Raw genomic sequence first — 27,314 nt, 5'->3', positions numbered from 1 at the left:
AGAGACATATTATTATTATTATTATTATAATTATGATATAATTATTATACATATTCCTCCATTACATAGTGAGTTTTACCTGTACACACTCACCATATCAAACACAGATGGAAATGTTACCAAATATTTATAACATTATGTTAGAGGATAAAATATGCACTCATCAGTAGGTAGAGTGTGGTATAAAAAAAGCCAATTCCTGGCACTCAAGCCTAATAAATAATGGCAAATACATAATAATTAATTTGTAATTAACTTGTGTAACCATAGTTTATGTAAAACATCTGGAGAACTATGGATATTCTAGCTGTTGTTGATATAAACAGATGATGACAGGACATTACACAACATTCCAGTAATGAATATGGCATATCACTTGAAACACTACTGTGCTAGGCCTGGGAATATAATAGCAGTGATTAACAAAACCTGGCTTGCAGGTTGACTTGAGCTGTATGGACTCTGCCACCTTTGACCGAAAACTCAAGTAAGCCTTCTCAATCTATAAGCAGATCTGCAGATCTAGATCAGACCTAACCCTGCATTCTCGAGGCACACACTCATTCTAATGAGTTCACTTGGCTCTTTTATTGTATCAGCCTGGAGCGGGAGACAACGTGCGACAAACATCAACTAAAGACTGAAGATAACATCTGTCCATTTTTAAAACGCTGTGAAATGTAGACTGAAAATCACAGGAATTTTTCAGAGCTCCACATCAGTTACAAAGAACAACAAAAAAATGTCAACAATCTCTATGTATATACAGATAATGAAAGGTGTTTGTGTATATGATGACAGACATGTACTGTTAACATTCACCTATAGCTTTCAGAGCAGTTTTAATCATGCCATCGTAGCTCAGCAACATGACTTATAATATCACACAAGTAATTCACATTGAAGTGTTGATGTAGGTTTGGGTATGAGCACAGCCCATGAATGACGTGTAGTGTACAGCCTCACCTGAGTCCCCAGTCCCAGAAGGATGAGCATGAAGAAGAAGAGCAGTGACCAGAGTGGAGAAATGGGAAGCAGAGTGAGGGCTTCTGGGTAGGCCACAAAGGCTAGGCCTGGGCCGTGGTCAGCCACCTCTGACACCGGAACGTTCAGGTGGTGTGCCATGAACCCCAGGATGGAGAAAATGACAAAACCAGCATACACGCTGGTCGCACAGTTGGTTATACTGATGATGATACTGTCTCTGTATGTAGGAAAGAGACAAAAAAAATGTGTAGCATTAATTAAACTGCTGGACAAGAAAATGAAATTACATATAGATATTAAACTAATTTCTGAGTAATTTCTGAGTATTTCTTAAACATACAACTATTCCATTACAACTGAAAGCCAATGTAAATATAACCTTTCCCCTTCAGCAGTGCAATATCTGATTAATTTATTGACTGACTTCCAAAATAATGAAAAATAAAGTAAAGGTACAGGGTGGAAATAAAGATATAGGATAACAACAGTATGTTTAACTCTTAAAAAGTACACAACCTTTAATACTAGAATTTTATGAAATGGACATCAAAATCACACACAGACATAAATAACGGGACAAACTTGCCAGTGTACAGCTACATATAATTCAGATGTGAGAATGAATATCTTTAAAACCAACTTCCACCTCCTCAACCTGGATCTTGGAATGAGCTTCAAGGTTGAAAATACACACGGAAAGGGAATTGTCTCTTTTTCACTTACAGATGTTTTGTTTTTTTAAGATCTGTCAACTTAATACTGTTTTCAAAATCTTGGTCCATTAGTTGCTGTTATGCTCATGCTCTATATACTCCATATGCTCTCTTTCTGTAAGTAAGAAGAGGCAGTGGTAGTGTGCAGATGTTCCTCCCTGCTAACAGCTGTCTTTCATAGGATGGACAGGTTGTGGACGTTGTTTACATCTAGCTGATGCCATATTGCCACAGTATATAGTGTATTTATACATATTAAAAAATATTATAGAAACTATCAAATTTTATAGTAAATTCCAAGGAACAATCATAAACCACAAAGGATTAATTTCATAACATTCATAGAAAACAGATTAATTTGCTCATTTAATCTACATGGTTTAATTGTGATACATCTATTCATACAGTATGCTCATATGTCAAATAATTGGACAGAAAATTGTGTAGTGTTTGTCCAGGACTACTGTTCACGAATCATTGTTGTGAAATTTAAGATTCAGTTTGAGATTTCCTCAGCAGGCCTGAGGTGAGCTGAGTTTACTCAGAGTTGAACTTTGACTTTGTTCAGATTTAACAAGGGGATTATGTGGTTGCACACTGCTTTGTTTCCTCTCATTTCCTGTTAGGAGTTATCACAGTGGATGTCTTTGATGACTTTGATGCCAATCCCTTTATCACCCACCCACGAACCACCAATCAGGCTCCTACTCCGTCCGACACCGTCTGCACTTCTGCATGCGCACCAATTGGTGGTGTTACAGGAGTGCAGAGAGCGACTCCACAGGGACGGAGCTGCAGAACACAAGCTGATTAGGCCGCCGTGCAGCTGTGTGCGCAGATAGCACAACCTCAAGCTGCTGGCAGAGGAACAAATTATATCTTCAGCCCCCCTTCTCCTCGCCCCTTCCAGCCCCCCCAACGCCCTCACTCCGTCAGCATGTGTGGACAAGCTCAGGAGAGTAAATGACATCTTTTCCTCTCCTTATCTCCTCCTCTGTCCCCTCTCTTCCATCTTAACCTCCTCAGCTGCTTCTTGCTCACTCCCTTGGCGTTCAAGCACAGTGCAACCAGCCTCTTAACACAAGTCCAAAAAAACATTATCTCTGTCTCTCCTCCTGTCCCACCTTATCTCACCTTCTCCTCTCCCACTCTTCTCTTTTTAGACCTATAGCCTTGAAGTTTGCTCCTGACTATTTTACCCTCCTGCTCTCACTTTCTCCATCACTCTTTAGCTCTGACTCATTAGAGGGAAGCCACACTGCCAGCACAACCTAAAACAACTTGTCTCCTTTTCCTCTCTCTGTCTCTTCTCTCTGTACCTTCTCTGATTACTGCATATAATAAGATGCTGCTCTGTGTTGCTGCAACACTGCAGCAGTGTAGCCTGATGCTAAATGAGCATGGTCATATTCACATGAGGCAGGCAGACGCAGGCACTCATCACTTATCACAGCATTGCTCTCGGGTTAAATCCGACCACATCAAATTTAAGTAATTTTAATGCTTGAAGCTTACAGAGCAGAGTAACTGCTGAAAACTCAAATTCCAAGTGGATAAATTCACACATGCATGGTCATCAAGCTGTCTTTGTTTCTGGAAGCTGACGCACTTAGTACGTTTCATTTTCATTTTGATGTTTATTTGGTAGGGACAGATACAACATACATAGAGAATTGCACAGCAATTATCCAATTCAATACATTACAGCATTTATAGCTATGCCTGTCCCTATACCTTAAGGATACCTTACCTTAGGATAACTTGTTACTATTATATTACAGTTACTGTATAGTTATGGACATATCTCTAGTCTCTATTCTGTTTTGTTTTATTCTATTTTTAGCCTTTAATTGTATTTGTTTCTTTTACTTACCTCGCTGTTTTTATATTTTTATGTTATGTGACTGCTATAACACTTAATTTCCCTTTGGGATTAATAAAGTACCTATCTATTTATCTATCTATCTATCTATCCATCCATCTATCCATCAATCTATCCATCCAAAAAAATTCTGACTAAAATTGATATTTAAAATTGAGACAGATAGATTTTCACAATAAATCTAACAAGAAAATAAATGTATAATAACCTGTCGGTAATGTGCTTCTGTTTAAACCAACTATTTGCTGTAAGACAAACTTCATCTGAGATTCTGTGGCTCTGTTCTTACAGTTTGTTGATTTTGGCTTCAAATCAAGTTTTTAATAAAATATTCACTGGTTACTGACACTTTGGTTTTTCTTTAAAAATCTATCTATCTTAAAAAGCACCTGACCTTCATTCCAATTTTGGGAGGCATTTTTGCCTACAGTGAATGGTAAATGGACCGCATTCATATAGAACCTATCTACTCTTATCAACCACTCAAAGCGCTCTACAATACATACACAACATACACCCATTCATACACACATTCATACATTGATGGCAGAGGCTGCCATGCAAGGTGCCAACCTGCTCATCAGGAGAGATACAGCGCTTCCTATCCAAAGCACCCCACAATGTTTCTATGCTTGCCCATTCACACACACACACACAATTTGGAGTTCAGTATCTTGCCCAAGGACTCGCTCTACCTCCTGAGCCACAGCCGCTACAGTAATAAAGCTGTTTGATAAAATGACGTCATGAAATCTTTTCACAGAAAAAACATAAACCTGGCAATGCTGCACAGATCTTACATTATGTGGATTTAAAATGACAAAATCATTTGAGATCAGTAAAAATACTGGTAGGGACAATTCAGCAACACCTTGACATTGGTCATCAATACCAAAATCTACTCCTGTGTGTGTGTCTTTGTCTGGAGTACCAACCTGAAACAGTTGTTGTGGAATTTGTTATAGGAGGCCATAGTAATGAGACCACCCCAAGCACAGCCCAGGGAGTAGAAAATCTGTGATGCAGCATCTCCCCACACCTACAAAAACACACCCACATACAGTCAGAAGTAGTAGAGGAGGGGAAAACTCAAGTTCTAAGTATTTCCATCACTACTGTGGCATCTTGGTTGTTCTCTTTGTGTCCATATTTATAGCTGTCACAGTGAATACCTTTGCATCGAGGACCTTCTGCCACTGTGGAGTCAGGTAATACTTGATACCATTGATGGCTCCATCCAAGGTGATGCCACGGATAAACAGGATGGTCAAAACGAGATACGGGAAAGTGGCTGTGAAGTATACCACCTGGAAATTCACATGCATAATCACACACACACATTTAATTACACAATGCAGTGAAATCCACTGGATCTGGTCATTCTCTATAGGAAAAGATACCAAAGTGATAAGACAGTGAATAATGCCTGTGTATATGTGTGTATGAAATAAGGAGACACACTGCAGGTACAGTATGAACATTATGTCTGTTTAGTGGTCAAGCCTATGTGTCTATGTATGAGAATATGCATGAGTGCGTGTGACTGACCTTTCCAGAGGATTTAACGCCCCTGATGAGGCAGAGAAAGACGACAAACCAGGACACAGCCAGACAGCCCAGGATAGGGAGACGTAATTCTCCAAAGTTCCCAATGTCATCAGAGATGTTCAACACATAGTGTCTGAGAGAGAAAAAAAGATAAAGACACAGAGACATGTTTTACATATTTCATATCTGCAAGTCTGTCTGGAGTCATTTTTTTTCTCTTTCAAGAGGAAGACATTTCAAATTTTCAAAGCAAAAAGCGAAACAGCAATATCAGTCTAGCTTCACACTTCACACACAAAACTTCACACAACAATTCTTTCTTCAGCAGACAGAAACATATCAATACTGGCAAAGTGCCTGACTTTCATATTTATCTTTACTTAAGGCAATATGTGTGATATCTTACTAACAGGAAACACCAAAATGCATTCACATGATAGTGTAGTATTTCATGGTACAGGTATTTCTATTTTCTTGCACATGGTGTTGACTTTTTGCTAGTTGTATTGTTCCATTTCTGACTGGGAGTCTCAGTCAGTTCTGGAAAGATGGGAAAATAGGAAATAGTTGTACTATTATATACAATATTTATATGCATGCAGCCAATGTGTCAAAAAATGACCTGCCACTATGTTAAACAGCAGAGAAAACCCCCTACATGATCTTTTTTCAACTTGAAATTTGATGACGAGTGACCCCAACATTAGAAAAAGTGAAACATCGGCCTATGATCGTATTTCCATGAAAGCTGTACACCACCGGGGTACAAAGAATGACTTAGGGTCAATTTTGACCTTGCAGCTATAAAATCATTTACATACCACAAAATCCATAAAAACACACATGTACACACATGTGCACATGTGAGATTTTATGTGTGCTGATTGAACAAAGATAAAACTAAAAGTTTCTAGTGCAAATGCAGCATCTCCCCTCCATGACACCACACATAACTCAAGTTCACAGACAAAATAAACATAATTTCAAACTAAATAAACATTTCTTGAAAGCATTGTTTACTAATGGGGAATGCAGTCAGACACTATAAAGGTGCTGCAGATGAAAGTAACCCCAGTTCCCTCTTTGCTGAAGCACGTTTCAGTGCCCAACAGGTTGTAGAATGGATTTTTTCAGATGTCTGGGAGGAACAAGAGAACAATGATTTAGAAGAGGAGGAGGTATGCATCATCTTCAGATGAAAAAGAAATCTCCCAAGGTGAAAGAGAGACATTTTGTCAAAGAACAGCAAGACAACCTTGTCACCATATGACAACCAGGGCAGGATAGCAGCATGAAATGTCATAAGGATGACCCCAGGGCCCATAACATATGCAGTTGTCCAGGACATCGCCTCAACATTCTACATGTTCATCACACCAGCCACTGAAAAAATCATCCTAGAGATGAAAAATTTGGAGGGTGTCTGTAAATGTGGAGACAACTGGAAAAAGGATGGATGAGATTGACCTGTGTGCCTACATAGGGCTGTTAATCTTAGCGGGTGTGTATAGGTCCCGAGGCGAGGCTACATCAAGTCTCTGGGATGCGATTTTCCGTGCCACAATGCCACTGAAAGTCTTTCACACTTTCTCAAGAATGCTACGATTTGATAATCGTGAATCATTCCTTTAAGACATGTAAGAGAAAAACTGGCGGCCATAAAAGGGGTCTGGGAGAAGTTGAGTGTCTGCTATACCTCTACAACCCCAGGCCTGAAGTAACAGTGGATGAGCAACTGGTTCCATTCAGAGGTACATTTTTATTTTCATATCTGTAATGTAAGAGATTTTCACTGCCAATTTTATTATGTATTGCTGTAATATCATTGATTTATGTGATTATTTTCTGTGACACTGACACTAATTACTGATAGTAATCTCTTTTGTCAAAAGGTCACTGTCCTCTCCGGCAGTATTTGCCCAGCAAGCCAGCAAAGTATGGCATCAAGATATGGGTTGTGCTTGATGTGACAGATGGACTGAGGCAGCACAATGTCACGTGTGACAATTTCTTCACCTTTTATGAACTCAGCCTGCAGCGCCTGAAGAGGAAGATCACCATGGTTGGCACGGTAAAAAAGAACAAGCCTGCACTCCTCACAACAAGGGGAGAAGGCTCTCATCAAAGTTTGCCTTCACCCCCACCATCACTCTAGTTTCTGACCTCCCAAAGAGGAACAACAATCTGGTCTTCCTGAGCATACTGCACAAAACAGAGATCAGTGATCGTGAGGACAGGAAGCCAGCCACCATCCTGGACTACAACCACAACAAAGGAGGTGTATACAACCTGGACAAGGTGATTGGAACTTATAGCTGCAGGAGGATGACTGCCCGCTGGCCCCTGGTCATCTTCTATAACATCATTGATGTGTCCTCATACAATGCCTTTGTGATATGGAACAAGATCAACACTATCTGGATGCCTGATAAGCGGAAAAAGAGGAGGGTGTTCCTGGAGCAGCTGGGAAAGGCACTTGTAACCCAACACATTCAAAGAAGGGAGCGCCTCCCCCACACTGCAGCCTCTGCAGCACTTGTGAAAGCTGTTCAGCTGAATCTTGTCTTGATCCACCTGAGGCTGCAGCTGGGGCAGGCAAGAGGAGGAGATGCCAATTCTGCCCCCCAAAGAAGGACTGCAAAATGAATACTACATGCTGAACATGTGAAAAATACGTCTGCAAAGTCCATGCGCACATACATGCATTCTCTCTGACATGTGCTAATTAGAGTTGATTGATTAATGTTCTTCACATGTTTGTTTTGTATCTATTATCTTATTTTATTCTTACTTATTATTGTTGTATATACACGTTGTGGGTGGGGGCAATGGTTCAAAAATGGGATAAGACTAGTATTTTGCAGTTGAATTCCTTATTAAAAAGTTCTGACTGACTGTTATTGTTTCCCTTCAATAAAATGCATTCAAAACTACTTTCTGCACATTTCTGCTACATTCTTAGGCTATACACGTGCTATCTCCTGCTAATAATAATAATAAGAATAATAAGAATAATAATGATAAAAAACCTCTACTTTAGTAAAGAAAACAATGATGGCAGATGTGTTGTAATAAAAACAAGTGGCGTCTACTGATTAAATGTAGTCTTTTTGCACTGTGAAGAGGGAAAACCCAGATATTCACAAAGTTTGTGATGAATGACAGGTTGTTTCTTTATGCAAAATAGATTTAGGGTTTAAAATTCAATTAAGCTGCTTTATTTTAAGGGTTTAGTGAAGGCGGGTCACTTCTGACCCTTAGGACAAGGTGAGTATACAGAATGTTAAGACTACACAGTATGTGTTCTGTATTATACATGCACATTATACCTACCACATGCTTTATCTATTCACCTCATCATTCATTTGGAGATTTTCTTGTGCTTGATAGTGAAGTGATAAAACAACAGCTCACATTGTTGGAGTGCACATTATGCATATCTTGTTTTGTGAACATCATCTGTAGTTTGATATATTATGCTGTTATTTATAGTTTTGCCCTAACTTTGAAATATATTTTGCCCATCCCTTTGGTGTTTTAATGCCCAGCATAGCACACAAACCCCAGTAGTGGGAAGACTGCCTAACCAGTAGTCACGTTTAGACTGACAAGATTGACAATGCAAGTTTAATTTAAATATAACAGGCAAAGCTGTCTGTGCTGAGCTGAAGATTAACGGGTAATTCTGACCTGTATCAACTGCTTCTACACTGTATGAAAGGCTTTTATCTACAGTTAATTAAATTCCCTCAGTCAGCTAAAAGCAACAGGATAGATGTGTGTTTTATCTGTGGCATTTAATTTGAAAACTGTGGCAAAATGCAGAGCCATCATACACTCTGATCTACTGTGGGTACCTTGATTAAATCATGTGCAACCAACATCCAGCTGCTGTAAAATGACCAGAGCAACTTATGTGCTTTACCACATGACATTGGTTGGTTATAGAGTAGCTCTATGCTCTTCTGATTTAGGTGTGAACAACTTGAGACAGTTCACAATGGAAAATCTTGACAATTAAAGGTTCACTCTCCTGTCACTCTTGTTCTCATCCCATCTCATCCAGATGTAATGCGACTAAGATGATAATTAATCACCTCTTCCCACTGATTTAATATATTTTGCTTATAGCAGGTGGACTTGGATGCACCTTCATTGACCTTATGCACTTCACCTAGCATTGATCTTTGTGGTTACACAATTAAAACAGAGCCCTTGGAGTTGGTCCAAATAGAACATCGGTTATATGGGAAACCTCCTGCATGTCACTGCTGATGGCGTTGTCCCAAACTGTCCAAAAGCTGCTGCACTTCCAGTCAAATCTAGTCCAAATATTTGAATACTTTCTGCAAACATGAGGCCTGTTTGAGGCAAGCTCATCTTACTGGTGCAAATCAATTTTGACCTCTGTGTCAAGTACGATAGGCCTACAAAACTGAGTCCAAAGAGGTTATGTGCATAACTTATAAAACGTATTTTGGCATTTTTAAGATATTTCATATTTTTTTGAGTCGTTTCCTGACAATGTTGATTAGCCAAATTTTTTTTGACGAATCAGTTAATTTTGCGCTCAAAGTTCAAAAATTTAAACTGTTGCTAAAACAGAACATGACGTATGACCATAGTACAACAGAGCAGTCATACGTCATCCTCATAAAATCCCTTTGTTTCTGTGAGTGTCACATAGGCTACTGATACAGTAGCAGGCTAGTTTATCAGACGCCTGTGTTTCAAACTCTGAAGGCAGCAGGACTGATATGTTGATGAATCTGCAGTCTCTGAGAAGTGCTGAACCAGAGCGCAGTGTCGTTATGCACAGCCGTTCACTGTGTTTACCTTCATTAAATCATCTGATGACACCAGGCTGCTACAGAATAACCACACACATCTCAACACACGAGACTGGTCGGTTATAACCCGATATTCTGCTTTTTATGAAGGAGTTAGGGTTAGCAGGGCTCATCAGCCTCTTTTCCAGAGATTTGTGGTGATGTGTGTTCATGTCTGATGTTCTGAACTACCCAGACATTTCCTGAAGAGAAGCTTTCCGTTTACTGAGCTGTTGTTATCATGTTTAACTGTGTTTGGCACAACTGTCTCAGAGCTATGAGAGCAGTGATGTGACTGGCTGAGAGAGTATTTATTAATCACCACACCCGCTGATCTATATTCATCTTCACTCAGCTCTTTAGCATGGTGCGCTGCTGCACATACATGAACCAAAATAGCAGGTGCGCATGAAGACACCCACACAGTCCATTCCCCTAAGACCTACCATGCTGCACTTGGCAATTATTATTCAAATTTCAAATGAATGTGCAAAATATTAAACTGAACTGAAATACAGATGGACTCGTTATATGTTACTCCCGATACAGTAAGATGATGTACTTCCATGACTTACTTCCAGTACTCCTCACTGGGGCTGGTCCTCTTGGTGCGGTTGACTACCTCAGAGACTCCTGCTACCAGGGTACTTGTAGCGTTCGCCAGGCTGGTGTTGAGCGGGTTGCCCACCACCCCGCTGCAGTCCGGCGTGTTCCAGGGGTTGTTGCAGTATGTCCATGGCAGCAAGTTTGTCATGGACATGAAAAAGTAGTAGAAGGCAATGCAAATGACCACGTTGTAATAAATCCCAATGTAGGTGGACACCACCATCATGCCATAGCCTACACCTGTGGGGAGGAGGGGGGGATAGGATGGTGAAAATACAGAGGAGGAACATTAGAACTTAAATATGAAGCAAATTGTAGACTTGTACTTCTTAGAATCTGCATCCTACTATAAAAGTTCTAAGCTACTGTTATTTTTGAAGCCAGTAACACTCTCTCAGTAACAAGCCGCTGAATGTGAATCCTTTATAATAAACTCACTTCTAATCTTACACTTAAACTTATTATGCTTACATAGCAACTCCATCTGCCTTCTTCTTTGTCAAGTCTCAGTTTATCATTTTAGTTACATAAGTGACCTGTTAGAACTGGACGAAAGTTTGTGATCTTTCAGTCTTGAGATACTTTTGTAACTTTAGATCAGTAGTGACAAAAAATCAGAGAAAATGTCAACAGATATTTATGTTGACAATGTAATTGAAACACACACTAACCTTTAAACATAGGACTGATCTTCCAGACTCCCAGACACCCCTGGCTGGCGAACTGACCAAAGGACAGCTCAAGGAAGAAGAGAGGAATGCCGCAGAACACCAGCATGATAAAGTATGGTAGCATGAAGGCACCTGGGGGGGAGAAACAATAGGACAGGTGCTCAGTCACTGTCTGTCAAAAGCATCTGAAGGAAAGAAAAAGAATGTTTTGTGTGTGCCCTAATTTGTTTAACTTAAGTATTTATTACTTTTGGAGGCAGACAGGAAAATAATTTGCTAGCTAAGTGTAACAGGCAAAATGTCAATTCCATCCTGCACTGTTGAGTGATGGAGACAATAAGTACTGTACAGGTATAACACAGAACTAAAGAATATGTTGTATCTACTACATATGTATATTTTACATATAATTATGAAAATGTGACATATATTTGTGTGGAAATAAAGCAAATCATCTTGGCAGTAAGGTCCATTACTAAACTAGAAGAGTGCAGATCTCCACCAGGTGTGTCTGGTTGCATGTATAGTCTCATAGTGTAATGGTATTGTTATCGAGCGTGCTGGGTTCACCTAACTGTATAAACTTAATAAGGAAACAATAAACAGGATAAATCCAAATTTCTCAATTTAAACATTGCTATTTATTTAGAACATTTTGTTGTAACACACCACACAAAATAAAACCCCTCCCTACCTCTCTCTCTCCTCCCAAACAAAGAAGAGTTGAATCTCACTCAATTGTCCCACCCGGCTCCCTTACTATTAAGATGGCAGCGAAGTTAATAAAAATGGGGATTATTCTTGTATCGTGCCAAACTTTAGGGGATCATAACATATCAGGTATGGAATTAATCTGCAGATGCTCCTATTAAAGATGAAATCAAACTTTTCTGTGGATGTCAGGTCCTTGGGCATACAATCATAAATGTGCACAAAGAATATTAGGCTGATGTGTCCAGTAGTATGTGAGATTAGCTGTGGACAGATACCACACACATGGACGGACATGTACATGCACACACACGACCAAATGCAGGATCTGCTTCCAGGCTTACGCCTGGTGAAGATAATAAATTAGATTGTCACATGATCAAAATAAATACCGCATTGGACCACTTTACCAGTCCTGACATTGTGTTGTTGTGCTATTTGTTGACTGGCTGTCATCCTATTTGTTGATTGTTGTCATGCTATTGTTGATTTTGTGTGTCTTAAGCTGTCTTTCTTGTCTCTATGCAGTGCAGGCTTGTTTGTATTGGCATATTTTCACCACTTTTATTGTTGATTGTATTTTCAACGCTTTTATTCGTGATATTTGTGCTTCTAACTTTTTGTCTGCCCAAGGACAACAGATGAAAATTAGCCTTTCGGGCTAACTCTGGCATATTTTCAGAAATGTTATTTATATGCACTGTCCCTGTCAAATAAAGTAATAAAATAAAAAATAAAATCCGAGAATTAGACAATTTCATATTCACAACATCAGAGTATTAGTGTTGCATTATGGGTTGTTTGTTGCCTTAATGTTGCAGGGCTAGTAAGTGTTTTTAAGTCTGTCTATAGTGTGTCTGTTAGAGTTAGACAGACCTAAAAGTGCTTTGTTAGCTCAGTTTAACCTGCAGGAGCTTCTGAAAGCTCATGTAATGTTTCTTTCTGCTCGTGAAAACGTCTTTAATGTAGAAATGGACAGTGAAGTAGTTCATCTGTCAAGCAGCTAAGAATGACCATTGTCACACATGATGAGGAGCTCAAAAAGACAAAAAAAAAAAAAGTTAACTGTTGGAGATTTTTTTTTTTTTACCCCTTTCAAAATCCTTTAAGTTTACATATATATATGTAAACGTAAAGGATTTTGTAATGCCCCCCACCCAAAAAAAGAAAAAAACATAAACCTCATCTGTCATAGTAACCTCCCATGACTGAGCATAGAGGTCACCAAGTGTGCAGCTGAGGCTGTTCAGTGTTGCAACAGCTCTCTAGTGGTTCAGACTGGACCAGAAACCAGACAGCCATCTACAAGGGAACATCCGTAGGTGTGTGTGTGTGTGTTTGTACGATTGTCTGAGAACTAGGTCGCTGCAACCAGCTGATACTGTACAGTACCTAAACCTTATCACTGAGTGTGAGTAGCTGGTATGGCTCAGCTCTCCTGTCCGCTCTGAACTATTGGCAGCTGTGTATGAGCTAATGCATGGCCTATATATACTGAGCCCTTGTATGGGAATGCAGGTCTTCTACATGCATAACACTAATCAAAATATTTGCAGCGTAAACATATGAACTGAAGTGGTGAGTGATGCCAAGAAAAAGGTCTGAGTCACTGAGTTAGGGGACCTTGACCAAACTGACAGTTTTCACTGTACTTTGTGCTTTTCTAGTATATTATCTAAGCAAGATACTATACAAAGGTATTTAGAGCATGTTATAGTCTATTTAATCCTGAGATTTAGGATGCATTTAACAAGGGGGCAGATGACTCCAAAACAGACAAAATATATATAAATATATTTTATTCTCATCATGTTCTTATATCTTGAATACAGCGGCTGCACAGCGGAAGCAGCACATCAGCAGCAGCAGCTGGATCTGTTCTATGCACTCTATGCACTACACAGACGCATTTTGACAGAACTCACAGCCCAATAAACAATAAGGTGGTTATGCAAAAGTCAACGCCTAAAAAAATGCTTTGAGCTGCAGTTACACACGCAGGTTCACAAGTGTTAAAACAACAGTCAGGTGTCCACATTAACATTGAAGGAAGTTTTTCTTGCTGTAGTCATTCCTCCTGTTCATACTGGCTATTAAAAGATCCCCTTCAAATGTGCTTTCAATGTAAGTGATGGAGGATAAAAATCCACGGTGTGTCCACACAGTCATTTTGTGCAAAAATGCATTTCAAAGTTTATCTAAAGCTTATATTTTAGACTATTTATATAAATACTTTTTTTAACAGAAGCTGGCTTGTGGATTTCGGCCCTCATCATTTACACTGTAAGTGCATTATAAAGGGAACTTCTGATTACAGCAAGAAAAACCTATTTCAATGTTCACTTGGGCACCTGACTGTTATAAGACAAGCTTGAAAAATTGTGAACCCGTCCTTTAAGCACGAGCCACTACATGGCTGATGTAGACAGCTGCATTTATTCAAACTGAAGGGTAAATCAAACAGACGTGTGATGATCGACTCACAATGATGTTTGTAAGAAGTGAAGGGTGCACCCTTAAGTGTGCAACTACATCCATTGTGTATGGAGCTGTGGGGTTTGCAGCTGCTGCTGTTGTGCTGTTCACCTTCTGTTAACATGTTTAGGGGCTAACATGTTTGCAAACACAGACATCCCCTTGGACCACCAACTCCTGAGGAAAATCTGTTCATCTCTCTTCATTAGTGTTGTTCTGCAGCTCTTTGGCATGTCACTAAGCAGCATACAGTGGGCTTGTTTTTACATACTGGGTTTTGTGTAAGCTACTGGGAGTTAACCATATGCACCAGTGAACCAAAACATTATATTTGACACAGTGGTCATGTCAAATATATTGCTAATTGGAGCTTTAAATTCCTTACTTACAAGCAGGCTGCAGATTTCCAATTCTATTTGATTCTAAACATGTAAGTACAGTGATTGTGCTAACGTGCTTTTGCTGCACAACCTGAGTAGACAGTGTGTAATTCTTTCAGGATTCAACTATCAACTAATTAGTTCTGCTCTGTACAATGTTTACACTTGACCTCCTTTCAATCCATCTTCCCTTTATGTGCTGTATGCTTTTTTTTTTAATGTAAAAAAGTAAAGTACTTAAGCTGCACTGTACTCCATTTATGTGGTGTGTAACTGGCCAGCACAAATATGCCAACCACTAATGAATCAAGAAAAATGAGCTCTGCTCTACATTAAAATGTCTACCTCCTCCATTTCTGTAGCAGAGGTAGGGAAACCTCCAGACATTGCCCAGACCCACAGCATAGCCCACACTGGTGAGGACAAACTCAATCTGGTTGCCCCAGTTCCCTCTCCGGGAGTTTTCATCCTTCTTCACTGGCTCGCCTGGAACTGCTCCATTCTACAACAAAGACACAGAGAGACAGAGGTGACTTCAGGTGATGGACAAGTGAATGTGTTTCTGTGATAGTGCTGTAGCAGCAGGTCCAACAGAGTTAAACAGAGTTGCACTATAGGCAGGTTACATCACATTTCTTTTACAAACATAAATCAGGAATGGGTGCTGCAAGGTTTCCTGCTGCAGTTTAAATTTGTACCATACAAAGTATGTTGCTAATATTTCATGACCACAGTATTAACTTGAAACCTGATTCCTAACGGGGATCAGTCACATACTGCATAGAGCAGTGCTTTGAACTAAATGTAAAGTAAGTATGCTAACATGCTCTTGGTCACAATGCTCATATGCTCATGTGTAGCTGGTATGGGCTAATGATTATTATCTTAGTTTGGTATGTTAGCATACCAACATTTGCTCATTAATACTCAATACAAAGTAGAGCTGATTTTGATGGGAATGTCATTAGTTCTGTAGATATTTGTCATAAATCAAGTATTGGAAATTAAGAAAAATAAGTGCTAGACTCCAGAGGAAAAGGATCACCTAAGCTATTCCAATTCATCCTGTGATGTTAGTTAACAACATAAACATTATTGCCATTCAATCGAAACTGTCATTAGGCTATTTGGAGCAAATCATACAAAGCACAAGTTCAGCTATACAGTCATTTGCGTTTGTTGAGTCATGAAATTAAAATTTGAGTAAACGATGTTAGACTAGTTTTGGTGTAGAGTAGCGAGCTATAGCCAGTGTGTGTGTTATAAGATTAGTGTTAGCTCAGCTCAGCTGGTAACGCTACGTTACTGTTACCTCACAGTACCTGTCGGAAGGTGCGTGTGTGTGTATTTATTCTGGGTATAAATGAAAAAAGTCTCAGGGCAGGCTGTCCAAATTAGGATTGGGAACATATACACGAGTACATGTGTACTCGCTGGCGAATTTATAATTGTTCAGAAAAAGGCTGTACACGATACCCGTTTTTTTAAATAGACAACTTGTGCACAAAAGGAATGGATAAAGAAAAATAATAACCATTGATAAGCGTCACAGATATGGTCCTACAATCTAAAGAAATTATATAAAAATGGACATGTAATCGTTTACAAAAAAAGTGTAAATGTTCTCACCCTTAGTCCAAATACACCAAAATGCAAATTTAGCTACATCTAACAAATAGTTATTATTTTATTGTATGTTATTTATTATTAGTTTGTTAGCGTAGTTGTTTATTTGTGTTGATTTCTTATTAGATCGTTTTCTTGTTTGTAATAAATAAATGTGTAGTACTTTTACTAGGGCACCAAATGTTCAGGCCTGCTCAGAGTTAAATATACTCTTAAGTACTATCTCTTCTACCCCAAAGTCTAACATGAGGTGGGCACACTCAAGCAGACAGGATGTAAAGTGAAATCAGTGCCTTAAGAACAGCCGATAAGCATTTGGTCTTGTCGTCCTGATTTCGAGCTTCTCCTCTCCTCTCCTCTCCTCCCTCCCTCCATCACTCCATCTGCTGGCATCAGATGGTCCCTCTCTCCTGACCTCCTCCGTAACCTCAGCTGTGTCTGTCTGTGTGCTTGTGGGCACACATGAAGACACTCGTGCTCCAGCAGAAAATAAATACTGCTAATTTTGATCATTTGTACTCTTTTTTTCAAGTGTAAAAACGGGTACTTGTAGAGCATAAGATGGACAAATTGATTTGTTGCTCTAAGATCAGTCATAAACAAACTGATATAATGTAATGAACCTGGTTATTCTACATATACCCAACTTTACAACGCATGAGTCTCCCATATACTAAACTGTGCTGCAGGGATATTAAAAAAAAAATTCAAATTGCAGGCTCCATACAGAATCAAGCTATACAATGTTTTCTGAAGGTTCATAGATTTCCTCACATGAAAGAGCTCTACTCAATTTCTGAGTGGGTGGATATGCTGTATATCTGCTCTAAGCATATCAAACAAAAGTTTAGTACTGAATCACATGTTATATCCCAATTATCTAGAAACCAACAACCTTTAGTTGCAGTTCAGAGCTGGTATTATTCCTCTGGCCATTGAGATTGGCAGATTCAAAAATGTTCAGGAGGAAAACAGATTGTGTGAGATGTGAACAAACATTGTACTGTGCAAACTATGAAGGTTTAAGAGAGTAAATTTTCCATGAAATGTCTCTACAAAACCCTGAAATATTCTGGTGTACAGATGACTAAAAATGGTTGTTTAATTTCCAATGTGTTTAAGTTGCTAACTCTGTTCCTAAAACTTGGACAAGAAGGGAAGATGGACGATTTAACTGGTGTTTACTCAAATTTTTCCAGTATTATATGTGTTTGCCAGTGGTTTAAGAATTTTGTTATAGACAATGAAGGTCTGAAGACTTGATTGTTAAAGTTGGTTTTCTATTTTTGGATATTTTTATAGTATTGTTTGAAAATGTATATGCAGCACTCTGCTTCTGACTTATGTAAATTTATGTGGCTGGGTATAGTTGTATGCATGACACAATAATAAAAACTTCATTCATTCATGCTGCCTATGTTATCTGTGTGTAGCAGAGCCTGCTTTGCAGAGGCTCACTGAATGAATGTCCTCACATTTGCAATACGAAAGGCTTTGCATCTGCCAAAATGTGAACACTGGTCATAAAAACACTTGTCTTTGTTGCAGAAAACTGTTAATTATGCTGTAAAAAAATTATTTAAAACCATATAATTCTCAGATAACATTCATTAGGTAACACATGCCTGTGGACAACTTCACCATGAGTACAGAAGGCTTGCTTTGTCAGCTATGCCTCAAAGTTTGAGTATCACAGTTCATCTGCCCGCAGCGGGGTTTGTTAACAGCGTTGTCTGAGAACAAGTTGTTCCAGTAGAGTTTATATAAGAGCAATTAAGTGACCTTTATATTTGTTCTAATTGTATGAAACCGACACAGGACACCAAGTCTTATCTTTTTTTTATTCTTTTTTCAATCACTTCAGTTCAGAAACAAGATTTTTACACAAAATATAAGCTACGATTTATAACATAATATACAGTACATTTCATGATCAAGAAAGAGCAGGGACAAGAAACAAATCTACCTGCCACCCATCTCAAAATAACAACATAGATAGTCTAGAGTCTGGCCAGTACTTTTAACAATCATGTAAGACATGTGCACACATCAAAACACTCATATATGACCAAAGATGACCAAAGCTAACAAATATTACACATTTAGTTCATATTATTCAAGTACTTGGTCTCTATACATTTTCTTAAAGTGAATAATAGTCGACCAACATTTGAAATGATTCCCCAGAGAATACCACAGCTTGACTCCACACACTGAATTACACATCTGCTTCAATGTATTACATAAAAAATAAATAATAATATATATAATAATTTCCTTCTGTGATCCACATCAGCTGATCCAAACACAAACAAGCTCTGAAAATTTCCAAGAAACAAATCATTTTTTGGTCAAACATAACTGAGTTTTGAATTCCAAATCTTTCAGTTTCATCACCCTTGACTTGACAAAGTCTGTTGTATGCTCCATTAAGTCCACCTTATTTATAATTCATATTGTTTTCTATTAGTTGTATATGTATTGCCCCACATCACAGGATATTAGCCCTTATTATACAGTGCATCAAGAAAATCTACAGTTATTTTATGTTTACATGGGTTAAGCAAGTCTATATTTTCAAATCTATTCAAATATTCATTCATCTCTAAAAAACTTCTACAGTTGGAATTAATCTTTTAAAGGTTTGACTTTCACACAGGAGTTAAAGTTCTAAAACTGTCCACAGTCAAATCCCCAACAGTATATAAGGATCTATTTTGTTTCTTGGGGTAAAAATGTACCTTATCATTCCTTTGGTCTTCCATGTCGATGTAGAGAGAAATTCACTGTCTGGCGATCTTCTTCTTGTAGAGCGAGGTGTCCACTAACCCGCTGACTGGAGTGTTGACTCCTAGTCTGGTTCCTCCAGTGGAATCTCTATGTTGAATACAAACTCCAGTAGGCCGTCTGCTGCTGCTTGAAAGTTGTTGAACATTTTATTATTCCTATCCTTGCTGAATATTTCAATCTTGCGGGAAAAACAATACAATTCTTGATTTTTTTGTCATGTAGCTGTTTTCTCATTTCCTTGTACTTTGCGTGTAGCTTAAACACACAGGTCAGAAAATCTTCATCTGTTCCATCTTCAGCCCAAATGCCCGATGTGACCTTTCTATGTTCAGTTCATCTCTTCTGTCTAATTTCACATATATCAGTCTCTCCAAAAATTCAATCATATTATTTCCCTCGCAGGGTTCAGGCACAGCATAGATCCTCAGATTCTTCTTGCAGGCTCGGCTCTCAAGATCTTCACATTTTGCTTCCAATTGTTTCTGCTGCTGCGGTGTTTGGTGATCTTTATTTTCTGCAATCCATGATTCTGCTGCATTCATTCGTTCTTTCAGTTCCACAACTCTTAACCCAGGTCATTTATTTCAGTAATTGCCGACCTGCCTTCCATATTCTCACGGGGTCGACTGTTCCTTTCAGGCTGATTGTTTAAACAGAGTTCTGTTTATTTAGCAGAATTTCTTTGCCTCGGCTTTGACATTCTCCCTTTTTAACCAGCACTCATCACTTGTGAATGAGTTTCTCTTAATTAGATTGTGGCACAACAGTGTGTGAATGTTTCGATCTGATAACTTCAATATTTAAGTTTCCTTAGTGGTATGTCACAGTCACCAACAGACTGATGTTTCAGATTAGTACGTTGTAGGGCTGCAACAGACGATTATTTTCATTGACGATTAATCTGTCGATTATTTTTTTGATTAATCAAGTAGTCCTTCGGTCTATACAATGTCAGAAATTTGTGAAAAATGTTGATCACTGTTTCCAAGGTGACATCCTCAAATGTCTTGTTTGTCTTGACTGACACTCCATAAACCCAAAGATATTCAGTTTACTGTCACAGAAGATATTATTATTATATTATAAGATACAAATCAGAGAATTTTGACTTTTTTTTTCCTTTAAAAAATGACTCCAAACAATGAGTCAATTACAAAAATAGAAACTCATTTCATAGTTGGCAACTTAAATCAACTAATCTTTGCAGCTTTAGTATGTTGCACAGACAAAAACGCATACACAAACACACAAAGAGACGCCATCTCTCACAGATGGGCACTGCTTCTGATACAGAGTGAGACATCATGTTCATCAGCGAAAAATGTCTACAGCAACAACAACAACTAAAAACAACCTCCACATTTTGCCCCCACGGTGCTGTAGTTCAACTTTGAGGCAGCGCCAAGCGTGACTAATGAGAGACAAAAGAATTGGACAGCAAAACAGCAACAACCACATAAAACAAACAGCCGCTATATTTTCCCCAAAGCTCTGTAGTTTGTCTTTGAGTCTGGCTGTGCTTGCATGTCAGGAGGGCAAAACAAAGAGCATTTCTTCAGCATCCTTGACCTTTCTTTGTGCAGGACTGAAGGCTGCAGGTGGGACAAACAGGAAGATCAGCAAACACGAGTGTTGTTGGTGAGGAGATGCTCAGAGTGAAACCACGGTCACAGCAGTGTGCGAGTAGAAAACCCCAGCGGTGAGGCCGCCATCACAGCGGGTCGCACATTACGACTTCTCCGTCTGGAGTTGACTTTGGAAGGAAAAGGACCGCCAGAGACACAGAGCAATGTGCAGCTGTGTGTGTTCTTGTTGCATCCAGTGCTCAGCTGTACATCTTGACCATCTGACTTCCTTATCAGCAACCAGGTGTGTGCCTTCAGAAGATACACACACACACATGCATAAACACACAGGTTGACAGGTTGGCTTAGGTCTACAACCTGACAGACAGAGCAAGAGACGAGAAACTGGGAATAGCAATGAGCCATGAGTCTTTGGGGTATGCTTTCTAAAACTCCACCTGACATGTTCAAGACAAGCACACAGTGTGAATTATATGGAGTTTATATTTAGCGGCAAAGTCACTGAATTCAAAAGAAACCATGGACATGCTCAGAGCATGCTCTTTCACAGTGTTGGAGCTATGCACTTAATTCAACTGGTCCAGGATGTGGAAATCCTTTAAAAACCCTGAATGTATCTTGTATAAGAAAATACATGTATGCATGGCTGAACAGAAGTAATCATTATTAAGATTGAATTATAGCTTCTGATAGTTTGATTTGATTTAATTAGACAGGAGAGGAAATCGGTCACCATTAAAATGCTCTGATAAGGAAGTTTATACTCTGAAATGATGACTGCCTGTGTAATTGCACATAAAGGCAGTCACCATGAAATACTGCTGTGCAAAACTGAAGATGGATTCAAAGTGAACACTGAAACCGTGCAATACAATATACAATAAAAATCACTATACAAAGGATTTTGTTGATATGATGTCAATAAAATTATTATGATGACATTATAAAAGGAGTTTACTTTGCATTTATTTTCCCATTCTAAATGTTGTTAGAGAAAAACAACCGTTGAGGATGCAAAAATCCAGTCCACCAGATCTGTATTTAGTAGATCAGTGGATCAACATCATTTAAGTTTACCATCTTAGTTTAGCATGCTAATATTTGCCAATTAGCAGATGAGTACTAAAAATTAAGTACTTTTTTCTGATTATGTAAATTTAAATAAAAATCTTAAAACTCTTTTCAGTTATTTCTATCTATATTTTAATGCTTATTTGTACAATTTAAAAATATATATTTTAATGTGTCTTTAAATCTTTCCTTTTTACATTTCTTTATAATCCTCTCTTCTTATATTATCTAATATTACACAGTCTTGGAGATACCAGAACGTCATTTCACCGCAAAACAATACATCACTATATAACTCTATATGTTTAAAATAAAACCTTTGAACCTTTGACTCCAATGAAGGTCAACATAGTACTGGCTGTCTGCAGGCTCAGATGTAGTAGAAATCAGAGCCTTATAAACACGATTTATTAGCTTAACTTTCAGTTCAAAAGTTGAACTGTGTTTTTCATGACATCTCTCTCTCCCTTGACTGACCCCATGTCCGATGTCTGCCTCTCTCCACCCAGGTGTTGTAGCCTGTGGTGTTGGCTCCCGGGAGCCCCCTGGTCAGTCAGACAGACACTCCTCTCTCCATATCCCTCCATCCCTCCATCTCTCTGTCACATGCTTCTCTATGACCATCTGTGCTTTACATAAGACCACACATGGCCTCCCCTGTCTTTCCTTCCTTTTAGTTTTGCAACTTTCCCTTCTTCCCAAGGTCTCTTTTGAGTCACAGTGTTGACTTCACTGAAACTCATGTCTGTCTGTTTCTATCTTTGCTGCTGCTGCTTCAGGAATATAAAAATTAACACAAGGAGAAGCCTATTAGACAAATTTAGAGCAAGACACATTGACTTTGGTGGCAGATTTGTGAGTTCACAGGACTTTGTGATCTGCGGTAACATTTCACAGCAATTTGTGGCTACTTATGTTGATATAGTTAGATTTGTGATTCCTACAGGGCTCTTGCACGCTCATGCATGGGTTGCAAGCCTGGGTTTTGATTTGATTAGTAAAACACGTCAATATGAGCAGGAGAAAATGATCCCATTTGCAAATTGCTGTTTCCCTACTTGGAAAAAGAACTGAGCCGGTAAACCCTTTGTGGACTGAGTTAAGAATGTTAAAGCCGTAAAAATAGCAACTGAAAAATTGCCACCCAAAAGGCAACAAGCATGAGATCGACACAGCTGAGGTGTTGTTAGTCACCTTTTAGAAACAACAACACTTAAACTGGCATATTTCAAATGTTAACTGCTCGTTGCAAATGCTACTGCTTTCATGTTGACTGAATATGACGTTAGTGTCACTTAAAATATGCTTTGCGGTATATGTATAAATATTCAATGTAGGAGGTTTCCAAAGATATAAACTATTTTACAGAAACCTTCATAGACACACACAAAAAGATGCACCTAACCTGTTTTTCATCTGGCTCTATAAACAATGGTTTCTTCAATATAATTCTGGTCTGTGATGCAATGGATTGATTAGGTACAGAATACATCTGTGACACTGTCATTCAATGTCTAATAAAAAGGTTTATGAGGAACGTTGACATTTAAAGGAGCAATTTGTGCCTGTAGCTGTTTGACAGGCATTCAACATTTTGCCATTTGACTGTTTTGCATTGCATGCCATTTGACTGAAATGACAGTATGACAGGTCATGTGATTAGCTGACTGAAATATTGTCTTCATCAAACTTTGGTGCTGATTTTTATTCTGATCAACATGGGGTGTCATTGTTTTCTTTTGGGTGTACTCCCACATTCACCACAAACACTACAAAATATTCTTGCTGGCAGCAGTACGCTGGTCTAGTGATTCACAATTCAGTAATCATATTCTCACAGGTTAGTCCCATCTCCTATGGCTCCATAGCCTGTCAAACAGCTGTTGACAACATACAGAGTCCCTGACTCTCCTTTCTGCTAAGCTGACTGTGCAAAGGCTAATGCCAGCTCAGTGCCTCAAATGTGAATGCAAAGAGAAATGCTGATCTGCGTTGCGAAAGCTCAGACTGGAAGTGACATAAGGTGGGATCAGTGCGATTTATCCAAAAACGTGTCACTCTACAAAGGCCTACAGGTGTAATGTGAAGGGAATAAACGATTCACCGCTTGTAGGCGGGAACATTGAATGCAGAACCTTCAAAAACTAGTTTTGAGTTTCCCTTGAACTGTGCGTCTCTAACTGCTCACCGACAACAAGCACAAAAATGTTGTTGTACCTGTCATAAATGTGCGAATATGTGTAAATGAGGAATAGGGCATTGCTGAAGATAAATAAGCAAGTTTTTATCTCTGAAAAAGATGAAGGTAAAAATCTACTTTAAAGGTAGAGTCAGTGATTCTGGAGAAAGATTGTTCAATACATATTTTGTCAAATTCAGTGAATATCTCTTCATGGTCCGCCAGCTGTCAGTTATGTGTGTGCACTAAAAAAAAAAAAAAAAATCTGGTGTTCATACACAGCCCTGGCTCTGTAAATGGGAAACAAAGTGGCTCAGACTGAGCCACACAACACTATTCCAACCAATCAGCAGGCTGGGTTAGTGCTCATGCTCAGTAGGGGTGCCACGGTGAAGAAATTTTCCCACCGGTTAATGAAATCGTGACAACACTGGTGTTACTGGTTACGCCGGACATTTCATGAGACATGATATTTGTTGATGATGCTCAATAGCTGTAGAGCACTTACTTTGATCTTTAACATTAGATCTTTAAATCTTAGAGTTTGTGACCGCGGGCTTCAGGCTGCTGCTGCTCAGGATCAACAGCAGGTTCTCTTCTGTGTACAGCCAGCTTGCTGTGCACACAGACGTTCAGAGGACGCCAGAGAACAACCACCGCTTAGAACCAGAACTGGAGCAACCCGCCTGCCATCCGGAGAGAGACACCGAGGGACACATGAGAGCAGCTGCTCACCAACATTTACATATGTGTTTATAGCAGAGAGCAGAAGGGAGGACAGACGTCTCACTCTGCGTGTGGACGGAGTAAACACTTTAGTTTATAAATGTAGTGTCCGACCTAGTATTCATAATACACTTAGAAATTTACAAAAATTTACAAATTTTGATTTTTTTTTTTTTTTTTGATGGACGTGGGCACTGATATGTGAAAATGAACTAAATAGGTTTTAATTTTATTTAAAAAAGCAAAACAATGGAGGCGTTGGGCAAGTAATGTAATCGGTATATGCCCGAACACCGTAATACACCATGAAACACTATGAAACACCGTGAAACACCATGAAACACCAGTAACACTGACTACCGCAGCAAGCCTAGTGCACAGGACAGGGGGAAGTCATCGGAGCAGGATATGACAGTCACCCATCTCCATCACTCGTTGAATGTTGGGAGAGAGAAGCTGTGGCCGGTTGACATAGGAAGCGTTTTCTCACGGAACAGATACGTTTCCATTTTATTAAATATATCAATCTACACTGAATGCGAGACAGTCTCACAGAGACCCCCCGTGTTTTTTTAGCCTAATCTGTTTAAATCACGCAAATATACTGTTGTATATGTGTTTTGAACTTATTAACCGTATCAATGAATCAATAAAGACAAACACTGTTGATTTCTTCCCGTGGACCCGACATGCAAGCTATTTTGTTTCACTTGATTTCTGCTGTCAGTCAGCCTGGTGAAGGCAGTTTGTCCGACCGCTGTCCTCTCAGCTCCCCAGGAGCTGCAGCTGACAGACGGCTGCCTCTGTGGACAGAGACGCTGACACAGGTTGAGTGAGATGTGGGGAGGCCGCAGAGAGGCTGAGAGTGTGGATGACATGTTGTGCTCAAATGAGACAAATTTTTTTCATGATAATGTGTCAGAGGAACACCAGTAACTCTACAGCTGACTCATCGATCTGGATTCCGCCATATTTCTCTTTTGGTCATTGCCTTGGCAATACACGTCCCTTCATGCTCTGAAGGAGCATACGGGATGTATTTGTTTGGGAGTTTAGTTCAAATATCAACAGTCTTTCTCCAGAATTGCTGATTCTGCCTTTAAGTCACTACTATGGTGATGTGTCATCGCTGGCTACGCATCAAACATCTTGACTGTACACAACAGACAGTAACAGCACAGTGAAAATGTATCAAGATCAGTATCAGAGTCATGTGTCATAACCTCATTTTGTAAAAATATCAAATATATTACCAGATACATGAAATATACACGTTATCGGTTTTGCTCTCACAGCAACAGTAATTTAAGTTTAACCCAGCTACACTTTGCCTCTCCTGTGTTTCCTCTTAAAGATGTTGCTCTCTCACAGTCCACTTCAGACACACACATACACACAAACACACCACTGTAGGACATACAAAGGATTTCATGAATGCATGCACACACATAGACACACACATTTTGACAGACAGCAGCACAAACCTTTCAAAACGACATCTCCTGACAGCTGACAGCCATGTCGGTAAGAGACACTGTCCACTGGAGTGTTGCAAGAACTACACACCTACTTTCAGTTTACGGCAACACACACAGGCTACTCTGGGATAGTCTTTTCTCCTTTCTTTTTGTTTACTTTTGGACTTAGAAAAGTGGTTTGGACAGTATAAAAAAGGCGAGTGAAGATATTTGCCAATTCACTTTGTATTAGTACTTCTCCTATTTTCAAAGTTCCCTATGTTCACTGCATATACCTCACACTCCATTGGGTCATCTCCTGAGCTATAAAAAAAGGTACATCACAAGTCATCATACAATTACAAGAAAGCACTCAGTAGAGTGCAGACTTCTGCAAAGGCCTGATAATCTCTCCTACAAAATGTGATTTATTAATATCATGCAACTGCTGACTGTGCGTGCCGTTTCCAGTCTGAAAGAATTTTATTTAGCAACACCTCCTATAGAGCGATGGCATTTTACTGACAGCTCAGTGCTTTCTCCCTCTCTCACAGGGGAAGCTGTCTCTCTGTCTGCATCAATGAACTTTTGAGTTGCTTTTTTAGGCAGGAAATGATAGCATTACATGTGCATTTTACATCCGATTGTTGTGTGATGTGTGTCTGAAAGTGTAAGAAATGAATGTTATGGGACAGAAAAATGATTTCTGCTTTTTGTTTGAAAGGTTTAGCAAGAAAAAACTGTAAAAATGTAATAAATAGGATTTTGTACTGAGGTGTGAGTGGAATAGTTATATACTGTAGATATTTCCACACATGATTTTCACAGTTCTGTAATTACATGGTTATCATTTAACACCTCTAACACAGTTGGTCTCTGGGAATACCATGTTGAACACACAACACTGTGTGCAATGATCATTGTAAGACAGAAGCAACCACTGGCTATGTTCTGAGACAAAAACATGCTTTTATGCAAAATCCCAATATGCTTAAAATTAGTTTGTAAATGCAAAAAGTGATAATAGCTGTTTCGAGCAGCTACACTCAAAGACATCTACTGTCATAAATGAATTAG

The 27,314-nt window shown here is 39.0% G+C and overlaps 1 protein-coding gene and 1 pseudogene across 3 annotated transcripts in view; one reads left to right on the top strand and one right to left on the bottom strand.

Annotated features, from left to right (window-relative positions):
- slc6a9 (solute carrier family 6 member 9) overlaps positions 1–27,314 on the bottom strand; it is a 114,288-nt gene that overhangs the window by 12,788 nt on the left and 74,186 nt on the right. For all 3 annotated transcript variants that reach the window (XM_067605021.1, XM_067605022.1, XM_067605020.1), the window contains 7 exons: positions 15,148–15,304; positions 11,237–11,368; positions 10,535–10,805; positions 5,131–5,263; positions 4,755–4,889; positions 4,518–4,621; positions 967–1,204 (listed from right to left, as the gene is read on the bottom strand). In XM_067605021.1, the coding sequence (XP_067461122.1) occupies positions 967–1,204; positions 4,518–4,621; positions 4,755–4,889; positions 5,131–5,263; positions 10,535–10,805; positions 11,237–11,368; positions 15,148–15,304 (1,170 nt within the window). The remainder of the gene's footprint in view (positions 1–966; positions 1,205–4,517; positions 4,622–4,754; positions 4,890–5,130; positions 5,264–10,534; positions 10,806–11,236; positions 11,369–15,147; positions 15,305–27,314) is intronic.
- Positions 6,160–7,859, top strand: LOC137193476 (piggyBac transposable element-derived protein 4-like; annotated as a pseudogene).

The sequence above is a fragment of the Thunnus thynnus genome, chromosome 12, assembly GCF_963924715.1.
Source record: "Thunnus thynnus chromosome 12, fThuThy2.1, whole genome shotgun sequence".
In the NCBI taxonomy this organism is placed as follows: domain Eukaryota; kingdom Metazoa; phylum Chordata; class Actinopteri; order Scombriformes; family Scombridae; genus Thunnus; species Thunnus thynnus.
This window is presented reverse-complemented; position numbering and strand designations above follow the sequence as displayed.